Source organism: Castor canadensis, chromosome 6 (genome assembly GCF_047511655.1).
Source record: "Castor canadensis chromosome 6, mCasCan1.hap1v2, whole genome shotgun sequence".
Classification (NCBI taxonomy): domain Eukaryota; kingdom Metazoa; phylum Chordata; class Mammalia; order Rodentia; family Castoridae; genus Castor; species Castor canadensis.
In genome coordinates this window covers 172,503,265-172,515,511 of record NC_133391.1, presented here as the reverse complement: position 1 = coordinate 172,515,511, position 12,247 = coordinate 172,503,265, and the positions used below count along the sequence as shown (strand labels likewise).

At 43.5% G+C, this 12,247-nt stretch overlaps 1 protein-coding gene across 1 annotated transcript in view; it reads right to left on the bottom strand.

Moving 5' to 3' along the window:
* Positions 1-263: 263 nt before the first annotated feature.
* Nsun2 (NOP2/Sun RNA methyltransferase 2) overlaps positions 264-12,247 on the bottom strand; it is a 28,306-nt gene continuing 16,322 nt past the window's right edge. Inside the window, exons 10-19 of the mRNA XM_020175385.2 lie at positions 11,922-11,995; positions 11,214-11,344; positions 10,570-10,666; positions 7,758-7,942; positions 7,383-7,475; positions 6,463-6,598; positions 5,723-5,803; positions 5,304-5,442; positions 3,209-3,248; positions 264-1,041 (exon numbers count right to left, since the gene is read on the bottom strand). Coding sequence (XP_020030974.2) covers positions 759-1,041; positions 3,209-3,248; positions 5,304-5,442; positions 5,723-5,803; positions 6,463-6,598; positions 7,383-7,475; positions 7,758-7,942; positions 10,570-10,666; positions 11,214-11,344; positions 11,922-11,995 — 1,259 coding nt within the window. The 3' untranslated portion in view covers positions 264-758. The remainder of the gene's footprint in view (positions 1,042-3,208; positions 3,249-5,303; positions 5,443-5,722; positions 5,804-6,462; positions 6,599-7,382; positions 7,476-7,757; positions 7,943-10,569; positions 10,667-11,213; positions 11,345-11,921; positions 11,996-12,247) is intronic.

Here is a 12,247-nt window from a genome sequence, read left to right as displayed (position 1 = left end):
TTGTACATGCACGGGCCTGGCCGCACCAACTACAGATTCTCTGCCAGAGCCACAACCTCATCACACCTGTCCTAGCGTGCTGTGGAAGGGAAGAGCCTCACCAGCTGTCCACGATACTGGCTGACAAATGGACAGCAAGAAGCCTCTCTACAATTCCTTTTACTGGCAAGGACAAGAGGGCTTTGGTTCTACCATGTCCATTTACAAACATGTTTCTTCTTTCTGCTTCACAAGACCAAAAGCAAGAATCACATGCATACATATATCATTAACTGCTCTTTATTTAATCATTCTGAGGATCCTTGACCCCATTTAAAAATAAACACTGAGCAACACCCCCTGCATAAAAAAGCACATCAAAGCCCCCCATCACAATTCCCAACAGAACTCATACTCAGAAAGTTTATTTCACCCTTTATTCAAAAGGCACTTGAGGCCTCACATGTCAACTCCACTACTCGTTACTGCTGCAAAGCCAACTTGCAATTCAAAATCATTCTTAAAGCTTACAGTACAGTTCCCTAAGACTTCATAAGGAGTTGTCCTTTAAATAATTATTTTAAAAAGACTGGACCTTGAGATTAATACAGAACAAACGGATCTGAATTTTCTGCAAGGACAGCATTCTTTCCTGACAGAAGGACAATGTTATGGTGAAAGTCTGTTGCTTTAAAAATATATACTTTACAGCTCAGGAGGTTCTGAATTTGGCTTCTGACATCAAGGGCCAGCGGGGGCCGGTTTAGTGAGAGGTGTCCTCACCGGGGTGGCTCGGCTGCAGTTGGGTCACAGCCTGGGGTGGTATCCAGGATTTCAGCCTCTTCTGCTCTTGGCTCAGTACTCTCCTGGTCCTCTCGCTGTGCAGAACCAACCTTGCTCTCATTGGTAAGAATGACCCCTTCTTTCTTCTTCTCTCCCAACACCTCCAGCCCCATCATCCTCAAGTAATGAAGCCGCTCATTCTTGGGCACAAAAGTTCGAATGGAGGCCTTTCCCCGCCATCCACACAGCACAATGGGACACTGAAGAGCATCTGGATTCCTACAAACAAAGATGGTGTCACAGAAACAAACATTCTCATAACTACGTCAAAAGAGAATGATGGGTACCGCTCAAAACCATCCCTCAAACTACTGGGCGTTTGAGTGTGCTCTCCATGATCTTATGGAGCACCATGTCCCAAGAATCCAGCTTTCCAGCATTCAGGAGTAATCACCTCCAGACTTCATTCACACAGTTGGTGTTGGCATCCTAATCCTTTCTTCTCTTACATTCAAAGTCCCACCTGTGCTACTGTGTCGTGAATAAAAAGCACCTCTTATCCTGCCCTCATGGTTCACCTTGCAGTGCCACACAGGAGCAAACTGCAGCTCCTTGGAGACTGGGGATTCTGCCACTCAGTAGGTGGCAGGTCTGGGAACAGGATACCCTTTCTTTGCCTCCTCAATGCTCCAAACAGTGTGATCTGTGTCTAGTGACCCTGACCACGAATGGAGCCCTGCCTGGCAGGCTGTGCACTTTTCTTCTCCCACTAGGCAGTGTCACTGGTGTTGCATGCTCCATTCCATGCACAGCCTCACATACAGGCTGCTCCTGGGTGCCTGGGGGGCCAGCACTTCGCCTTTCCCTGTCGCCTGTCTACTACCAACACTGCTCACAGTGCCATTTTCTTTCTCCAGAGATGCGTGTGGTTTAGCCTTTAGGTCCCTAGAGGCCCTGTTTAATTAAGCACATGGAGCACCAGTGACACAGGCTGAGGAAGGAGTGCAGGAGACTTCTAATATGTTTTGTTAAAAAACAGAGAAGGGTCTGAAAAAGATGTGCTAAAAAGCCACATTGGCTTTCCATTTTTCCCTAGTATAAAAATAAAGCATGGACAATAAGTTCATAAAAAGCGAGAGGAAAATGCAGGAAATTCGCAGACTACACCTTAAAAATAAATAAATAAGCCTAATAATTTATTCCCGAAGCTGTCTTTCTCGTGAATCCAAGTTTACACCAGGGCATTCTTTCCCCTGAATTCCTAACACCTCTCTTGAGTGGCTGACCCTAAAGTCCATCTTCACGTCCATTCAAGCATCTTAATTCAAATACGTTAATCCTTCCCTTGATTTCTGTTTTAGGAGAGGACAACTGATCAACTCAAAACCCAGGAGCCGTCATGAGTGCTCCTGCATGTCACTGCCACACAGTCCATCTCAACCAGGCCCCAATGGAGCCACTGCATGGCACAACCAGTGTCCAGCCCTTGGTCATCTCCATCCACTTCCCAGCTGACCTGTTTGTTGCTCTTCTTGCCCCACTCCACACCCTCTCCTCTTTCCCCTCCACTCCCCCCAAACACACCTCCATGCTCCTAGAGTGCATGCCCTACACAGCAGAGACCATCAGAAACCCAGGGACATACAACACCGAAGCCCACAGAGGGGGTTCAGATACCCACCCTCTACCCGGAGCTTCCCTCCAGCCCTTCCCTCTAGCCCTTCATACCACTGGTTCAATACTGACTTCCCAAGAAATGAAACTTTGGCTCTACCTAGCCACTCCCCAATCCCACTTAGTCCCATACCCTATTTCACCTCCTCCTTTTGCAAATGGCATTTTATTTACAAATAGGTTACTGCTAGAGGTGAGGCTGATTCCTCCACTCACTAGTTGGAGAGTTCTGGATAAGCAACCGGATTTGGTCCTGGTTCCCACACCTGGCAAGCAATACTAATACCAGGATCCCATCCCTATCCTCAACCCAGATGAATATGTGTGAGCACCAAACAGAGGCTCCAGGGACACGATAAATGCCCCAACAGGCTCATCCTTTCTGTGTCTTCCTTAGCACTGGATCAACACCTGATGCATTGCAGATCAAACACCCTAGCTGAATCAATGAGGAAAAAGGACTCAACCTCATCTACCTGACCAAGGTTACAATATTCTGTACCATCAATTTTTAATGTACAGAGAGTAAGTACCAAGCATTTTATTCTCCATAACTATAAGTATGCTTGTTTGTCTTGGCTGACTTCTACAATGAAGTATCTTCACAATGACCTACAAGAATACTACTTTAGTTCTGAAGCTTTCAGGAGCCTCCTTTTAATGGAACATTCTTAACAGGCAACAGGTCAAGAAGGTTCCCACCACTCAACATTCCCTTCACCCGCAAGGACAAGGACACAACACATCCCACGGCAAGGTGTGGACAACTTACGAGGAATCTGGTTCATACTTCAGCACGACACTTCCCTTCACTGCAGAGAAAGATAGGTGTTTTTCAGTTAGTAGTCACAACTGTTGACACATTGTGTGTTGTTCTGTTGTTCTCAAGGATCCAAGTGGAAGAAAGGTCTTGTGAACACATGTAGCTGAGCTTAAGTGATGCAGCAAGGACTAAGGCAGAAGCCTGAGGCAAACCACATGTGTACCTACAGTGACACAACTCAGCAAGAGCCTTGCAGGAGCAGAGATTAATTCAAGATTGGATAAAGGAGAGCTCCAACTCCTAGAAAGAGCAGGAGGTAACACATAAAAATTATCAAGAAAACATACTACAATCACCTAACTATAGAACTAAAAGAAAAAAGACAATTCTCTTATCTTTTACACTAATTTCCTTTGAACTGTGGTTCTTGCCTGGAGACAGCAGGAAGTAGTAGACTCAAGAGTATTTTGCACTCTGCAGGCAGAAATGACTCTACAAGCCAAGGTCTGATTGTGCAGTTTCCACCAAACTAAGCCAGACACACTGAACAACCAGTTGGAAAAAAAAAAAAGAAAAAAGAATGAAAACAAAGGAAAAAAATTACAATGCAATAGCACAGCAAAATTACTTTTGTGCTCAGGGGAAAATGTCACTAGGGTGGCCTAAAGAGGAAGTTAAAATATATAAAATATAATAAATATGAAATATAGTAATATAAAATAATAACAATGATACAAAATATAAATATAATCAACAAATAAAATATAAAGCTAAGGGAGAGCAATGGAAGGGGTTGAACAAACCAAAGTGGACTCATGGCAGGGAAGAGTGAGAAGCCCCTTGGAACAATGACTTAAATATTAATAACAAAGACAGGACTAAAAATAAGTACAGTGTGTGTGTTGGGGGTGGTACCTGTGGGGGGGGAGAGGGTGAATGGAGGAGATGAAGGTAAGGGAGTATGGTGGATGGACTCCATATACTTGCATGAAACAGAACAAAGAAATCTCTTGCAATTGCTTTAAGTGGGGGCAGGAAAGAAGTAGATGGGGAGAGATGATGGGGGTGGATCTAACCAATGGACACTATAAGCCTATTTAGAATTGTCACAATGAATCTCCCTGTACAACATATATATCCTAATTAAAAAAAAAATAACAAGAGCAAAATATGTATATATATATACATGTATGTGTGTTTTGTATACACACGCACACATATATATACATACATACATACATACATACAAAACCAACAATAAACCAGTAATTTTGGCTGGCTACCAGAACTTTAACAAGGTTGGCTAAGATGTCAAGTAAACCAGATACTTTATTAGCTGGTCTCATGTGCCTTGTAACAGGTGAACCCAAGCCCGACAGACCTCTTTCCATCTCTAGTAGCAGTTGACCAGTAGAGGGTCAAGAGGGCTGGCTTATGGGCTATCTAGCCAGGTTCTGCAGAGATTCTCTCCAGCTCAGCATGGTCACCAAGTGGCTCAAGAGGACAACCCAAATGCCTCAGACTTAGCATGAGCTGGTGGGTGGCACCAGGGGCTCCAGGGCCAAGAGAGCAGAGCAACTCCCAAATAAGGAATTTGATCCTTCACACTTTCAATTAGCTTCTGCAGAGCCCTCTGGTGTTTATAACATAGTCAGTAAAGAGAGCCACGACACACAGCCGTCCCTTGGCATACATGCGGGATGGATTCCAGGACCCACACAGACACCAATATGCTTGGAGGCTCAAATGCTTTATAGAAGCACGGAAACCACCCACATTCCCCCATATCCTTCAACCATCCTGCTGTGTATACTTGCAAATACAATGCAGATGCCACATGAACAGTTGTGATACCGTATTTAGGGAACGATGACAAGTTCAATTGTCCATGCTCAGGACAGACACAATTTTTTCCCTGAGTATTTTTAATCCATGACCGGCTGAATCTGAGGATGTGGAAGCCACACTCAGAAAAAGGACTGGTTATAATGATATGATTCGAAACCACGCTCCCCACCCCCAGCCCAAAGCAGAACTACCTGTATTTCTGCTGTTCTTATAAAGAGAATGCAAGTTATGCCCTTTGGCAATTCAAACCACTTACCCAGGTCCTTGGCTTGACTGTACGTATCACTGCTGAGTTTTCTAAAAAACGGGTTTTCCTGGGTCAACAGTATCTTCACATCTTCCATGGATACAGTAATAATTCTTGAATTAATGAATGGATACAATGTATATATTCCCTGTGGGAACAGACAGAGATCACTGAGAGGCCTGCCACCCATAAGTGCCAATAATCACCTACACTCAGGGCTTTCCTGCATAGGGTACGGCTCTCACCATGACCCCAGGAAAATGCCAAGTTTCCACAGGAGGAAAGCCAAGTCTTCGGAGCTCAATAACCCTCAAGGGTCCAAAGCTGGTAGGCACTAGTCAGGCTCTGAAATACTTGGACCCTGCTGGCTGGCCAGAAAGCCCCAAACATTAACCCAGGGCTGGAGCTTTGAAATCCTTCAAGATTACCTCCTGTGCCAATCGGAAAGCACAATCGAAGTCTTCACCACTGTTATTTCGACACCAAACTTTTATCCCCGTGTTAATAACCTGTAAGCAGGAAAACGAGACAAACAAGCAAATTCAGGATAACCATTAGAATAATCCCTTCTACAAGGCAGCAAGGCTGTATGTGAACAGCTGCAGAAGAAGGGGAAGGAGAAACAGCTGCTCACTACAGACGGTTTTCAAGAACTGATGGACAGTCACAGATGGCTTCTGTGTACACAGCTCTGGTGACAAATAATTACCAGAACAGAAATTATAACTGGTACACTTAGAAAACACTAGAAAACAGGTCAGCACATATTCTACCATCCATCAAGGCAAGGTGACGTCACAGGGTGCCCTGCAGCCCTGTAGATGCTGGAGAGAATGAGTGAGGCAGATCGCGTCTCAGTCATGAAAACACGTGTGAACAAGTGGACCCTCTGAGCATTCTTGGTGATGTGCTGCAGTACACGAATGGGCAGAGGAAAACAGATGCAGGAGGTAAGAAAGCAAATGAAAAAGGACCTAAAACGACAAGAGGACAAAGCACAAAGCCCCCAAGGGACAGCAGGAACAGCTCCAGGATGCGGCCAATGGCTCTGAAGGCAGAGGCAGGCATGGGGCCTCAGCCTGTGCTCCACAGGGACACAGTGGCACCAGCCTCTGCCCCTCCCCAAATCAGCCCAAACACCAGTCCCGAGTCTGCGTTAGGCTAAAACCTTCATCCTCTCGCTGTTGTTTAGCAGCACGTTCCGCAGCTCCTTAGAAACCATGTAGAGCTGCCTTTTCTTCCCTTCTGTGGTTCGAGTTAACAAATTCATCCTTGGGAATGAAGGATCCAAAGCATAAAACTTCCTGTAAAAAAGTAATGCTGTTTATGCTTCAGCTCGAAATTCAGTACACTGTGTCTAAGCTGCTTTCTCTCTCCTACAAAACCCAACTTCTACAGCTGTAGGGTTGTTCCTGAACATTCGAGTGATGCCTGTGACTTCCTCCTACCTGCTTTACTTTCTCCACCTCACCTGAAACCACCAGGCCAGATTCAGTTGGGCTCAACTAGATCAGGAGCCTCTGTTACCAAGAGCATCTTCTTTCTCAACTGCTCCAATGACAAGGGCTAGAGATACAGACTTTTACACATTTATCCAAAGGACCAGTCATCCAAAAGGCAGTATGTATGGCCACTCTGGTGACAACACCCTGACATTTGATGAGTGAGAAACAGGTAAACCGGGCACTTTTCCACTGCTCCTATTCAGGGTTCTCCCACCCCCAACTCAGAACTACTCTTCTTCATTTCCTCAGTAAGAACTGAGCGAGGCAACCTTGACCACTAACTCTACATTCAACTGAGAGCTACGCTTGGGATCACAACTTAGTAACTTACACTGAGAATCACAGTTGAGTATTCTCGCCTCTCCATCATCTTTACCTTCAACCAGTTTACTTTCTCTTTGTTTGGAAGGTTGGAAAAACCTCTCTCAAGTTTTACCCAGCTCTAACACACCATTAAAAATAGAAAAGCAAGCTACAAAAGCAAGCTAACTACAAAATAGTCAAATGTGACTAGTTGTGCATTTATTACTCTGAAATAAAACATTTTTGAATGACAAATTAAAAGGGATGAATTAATTCTTACTCAATAGGTGGAAACAACGGATCATCTTCAGGAATAAATACAAACGGATCTTCTTTAAATCCAAATAACTTCATTTTCTTTGATGGAGGAGGACTAAAAAGGGCATCAGTATGCAACAGTCAGTTAGTACCACAGGCAGGAACGTACCATACCAAAAGCACACTCCCACCCTTCCCCCATGCGGATGAGGAAGCCTTCCTTCTAAATGCACAGACAGGGCACAGCACATTTCCTGCCCTTAATGCTACTCCCAGCACAAGCCACATCCTCATTCCCCAATGCAAAATCACTATGGCAAAGGCTTTGGGGTCTCCTTTGATCTAACAGGGCAGTGAAGACAACAGATCACCAGAATCAGACATAACTTCTCCTTACCCACACACGCCATCTTTCTTATTTTCATTATTCTCTAGGCTCTCAGTTGTCTGAGTGATTTCTGTGTCACCAGTTCCGGTGACTGACTGACTTTCCACCTCGCAGGAGTCTATGGGTCTCTCTTGTACGGGAGCTGCAGGGCTGGGTGTTGTGATTTCTCTGGTCTCTGCAGATCTGCCCTGCACCTGTCATAAGGAACAAGTTCATTTTCACACAATAAGCAACATTCTTCACTGCTACAAGAAAATTAAAACCACCCTATTCACAGTACCAGTTATATTTTTCTGCAACAATGGATAAAATAACACAATTAAAAAAATGTGCCACTTTAAATATCTGCTCTTATAAATGAAAGCCACAGACAGTTTCTTCCCTAATCCCATAAAGAGAATACACAGCTTAACACTTGGTAGAAGCCCATAGCACCAGCCCATTCTGGTACACGTACTGCAAGGAAGGACATAGAATGTACCAAACAGGAGCATCATAATATCAGGCAGGGGCAAAAACATAAGCACACAAATGATGGGAATTTAAGAAAGGGAGATAAGAATGGTTCCAGAGTGTCTGGGTTAGGAGGAGGAAGAACATACTTCCAGGGCCCAAAGAACTACCTGGTGAAGAATGAGCTACTGGATTTGGTCAATAGTGTAATGTATACCTGGCTTTAAGTAGCAACAAAACACTTTATTTGTACTACAAGTCTTCCAGGGCCAGGGACATAGCTTAGTGGTACAGTACCCATGTTCAGGGTCTTGAGTTCAATCCCCAGCAACACATGCACACACACAAAGAAAAACAGAAACAAAAACAAAAAAATCCAAACTTTTAAAAACTATGTGTCCTTTGTAACAGGTCTCAAGATAGGCAGAAGTAATAATTTTCAGTCCCATTATTTGAAAAGTTTTCAACTCTGGATGCCTCTACGCAGAAAAGATCCACATTTTCCCCAGGCCACAAAGCTATTAAGTGGAGGAACAGAGGTTTGCCTCACAGTCTGAGTGCAAGTCACTTAGCAGTATGGCCTGTCAGAGCACTTTCCACTTCAGTGCAAAAGAGTGGCTTCAGTGGTAGACCACCTGGCTAGCTCAAATCCAAGTCCCACAAAAGAAGCACAAAAAATAAAATTACTCCCATTCCTTGGACAAGGTGAGTGATGTGTGTTCATCCTTTCAATCCCAATCAGAGGTTGAGTCAAATCAAAGAGCCGACCCTCCATGGCAACAGTCTTCATTTCCCTCGAAATACCAACTTTGGTGTGGGGTTCTGTGGTCTGAGTTCTAGTGGGAAGTTCTCATGCCTCCCAGTGACTTTGATTAGATCAGCGTGGCCCCTGGCAGCACACTCTGGCATAGCACAAATGACCAAAGTACAGCTGAACTAAGTAAGGAACAGACCACACAACAGCAGCTATGAGAAAAGACGCATTAGTATAAAACTGAGCCAATGATACCACACTGTTCTAAATCAGGACAACACATCAGAGGCAACTGAAAGAAAACTTAAAACCCACTTATGTAGCTAAGACCATCACAAAACCAATCAGGCAGTGCCAAGTGCAAGTCAGTCAGCAGCTTGTTCACAGCAGGCTCTAAACCTAGGAGCTGCTGGCCAGCTGTGGACACTGAGCATGGAAAAATACCACGAATGCAGAGTAAGATGGATTTTAAAGCTTAAAACACACACTACTGAGGCTAGGGTTATAGCTCAGTGGGAGAGTAGATGCTTAGCATGTGTGAGGGCCCTGGGTTCAATCCCTGCACTGAACAAATAATAAACTACACACTATTGTTAAAACACAGTATGAATTAATACAACATATGTCAATACTAATTTCTTACACTGATTACCCAGAAATACATTTTAAATACAGTGGAATACATAAAATATATTAGTAATGTTACTTCTTTTAGTGTGGCTGTTGGAAAATGAAGATTACACACATGGCTGGCATTCTCTTTCCATTAGGAGCACAGCTCTAAGCATTCACAGCTTTACTCCTGAAGAGCTGGGACTTGCAGACTCACAGTGAGACCTTTCCTAACTGACTACAAAACATGGTGACTACTGGAAGCCAAGAGCTCCTGCCTTTACCACCTGGAGGCTGAACATAAAGTTAAGCTAGACCAGTTGCACCCAGAAAATACTGGCGCCTTGAGGAAACACTTACTTTCTGTTTCTCTGAAGATAAAGGCTAAGTGTCACTTGTCCTAACTTTCAAGCATGGATCTTAAAGAAATACAGTCATACTGATTTCAGGACATATTCTAAACTCACGGTAGGTTGACTTAAGAACTAATAAAACAATGGCAGCAATGACAGGGACAAGAACAGCACACCTTAAGGGGACCCTGTGTCAAGACTAGGATGGCCTCCCACTAAGGGAACCAGCAGGCAGATTATAATCATTACACATAGGTTTGGGCTGCTCACAGCCTAAGAGAAACAGCTACCTTGTGGCCAGCAGTGTGGACATGCGGTGGGCAGAAAGGAAATACCATGGCACACTTCACATATGGGGCCACAGGGCAGTCTTTATGTCTTTTCAACAGTTAGTAAATAAGTGGATTTAAGATGAAAACAGAATGTGTTCTTCAAACACTGCTTTTCCACTATCTAGCCCCTCTGAGAAATGTCTGCATTTTTTGAAAACTTGGAACTTAAATGAACTCCTTTCATCCAGGTTCAGGTCCTCTCAATCCTCCCACACCCTAAACTCTCCTCTCTCTTCCAGAGAACTCTTGTTAGCTTCTGTCTTAAATGCACAAAAAGACGAAGTATTATTCTGTTTTTTGGGGGAAAAAAACCTTACCTTTGGTTGACGTTTATTCCATGGCATTGAAGATTTTTTGACTAATACTGCCACAAAAAACCCTCCAGTATTCTGATGATGGGGCAATATTCTAAGGCTAAAAATACAGATATAGAATTCATATTTTACAAATGATGCAAAAGCATTCTTTTAGTATTAAAACAGACTATAAAGATATCTGAGGTCAAGTCTTATTGCAAATACTCAAGCAGTCCTCCCTCATAGAACAGCCAAAATATAACCTTTAAGAAGTTTATGGAGAGGTAATGGAGATAAGAAAGGTAAATAGAGGTGGAGAATAAGATCAAAGGACATTATATGCATAGAAATGTCATTGTGAAATCCATCACTCTTTGTATAACTAACACATACCAATTAAAAAAAATCCCAAAAAGTTCGTGAAATTTCCAAAGTATGAACACTGAAGTTCTAACCAATTCCACTACTTATAAATACCCTATGACAGCAACTAATAGGCACCAAGAACTCCTTACTTGCTGGAAGGTTCCCACATATAGGACTGGAGGAAGGCACAGCCCAGACCTCACAGCAAAGTTACATGCTGCCTAGTAAATTCTGCCTAATAAAGCCCATCAGGTGACGCACCACCCGGTCCCCAAACCCTGGAGTGTCCATAAACTTACCATCGCTCTAGGTGCATTTCCTCTAACTTTTCTGGGTCTTTTGGTGGGAACATGGTGGGTCGGATTTGGGTATGCCTGCTGTGGGGAACATCGTCCCAGTCAGCAAACCACTGCCCATCTCTTGTCATGACCTGCAAATAAGAGCACCTTTCTATACAAACAGCACCACCACTAAGCAAAACCACAGGGTACAGTGTGAATGCTCCCAAGCATATGCAAATATAAACATAAAGTGCCCTTTACAAAAAAATCCTCAAGTAACATATTCTCTATTAACAAGAATGAAATACTTTCATTCACAAAACCAGGATATCCATTGCAAAAGAACATTTTCCATATAGGTTTCTTTTTTGCTTTTCCAGCAAGTGTCACATGGTTTTGGGCCTGTCAATGTAATGTGATAGGAAACAAAGCTTGAATCCCAGGCCATCCATCAATAAGTAAAGCAAAGTTGTACTTATGGGAATGAGAACAAGAAAGCTGGTTTCTACAGAAGAAATAAAGGCAAGAGAACGTTTCCACTGCCAGAGAAAAACATATGTATAATCAGACCATTTGTCATTAAATATCACTTGGACACTAACTCTAAACTGTATGAGCAGATAAGTATTGATCTGTGTTACCCAGACACAAATGCAACTTCTATGGCTCTTATGTCTGTCACACTGTCCTCACTCTTTTGAATTAAAGTTCTCATAGCAGGATTACCTTCCACTGTGTGACTCCAGGCATCCACTTCAATCCTGGCAATTCACCAGATACATCAGCAAGCTCTAGAGCACCTACACAGTGAAAAGAAAAAGAAAAAAAGAAAAATTCCCAAAAGGCATGGCACACTATGCCCTATGAAAGAAACCAGACATAAAAGATTACACATAGTATGAATCCACTTACAGCCAATGTCCAGGGAAGGCAAATACACTGGCAGAAAGCAGGTCAGTGGCAGCTGGGGGCTGGCGTGGGACAGGAAGTGAATGCACGAGTGAATGGGCATGAGGGTCCTTCTTGAGGTGCACAAAATGGTGAAACCAGGC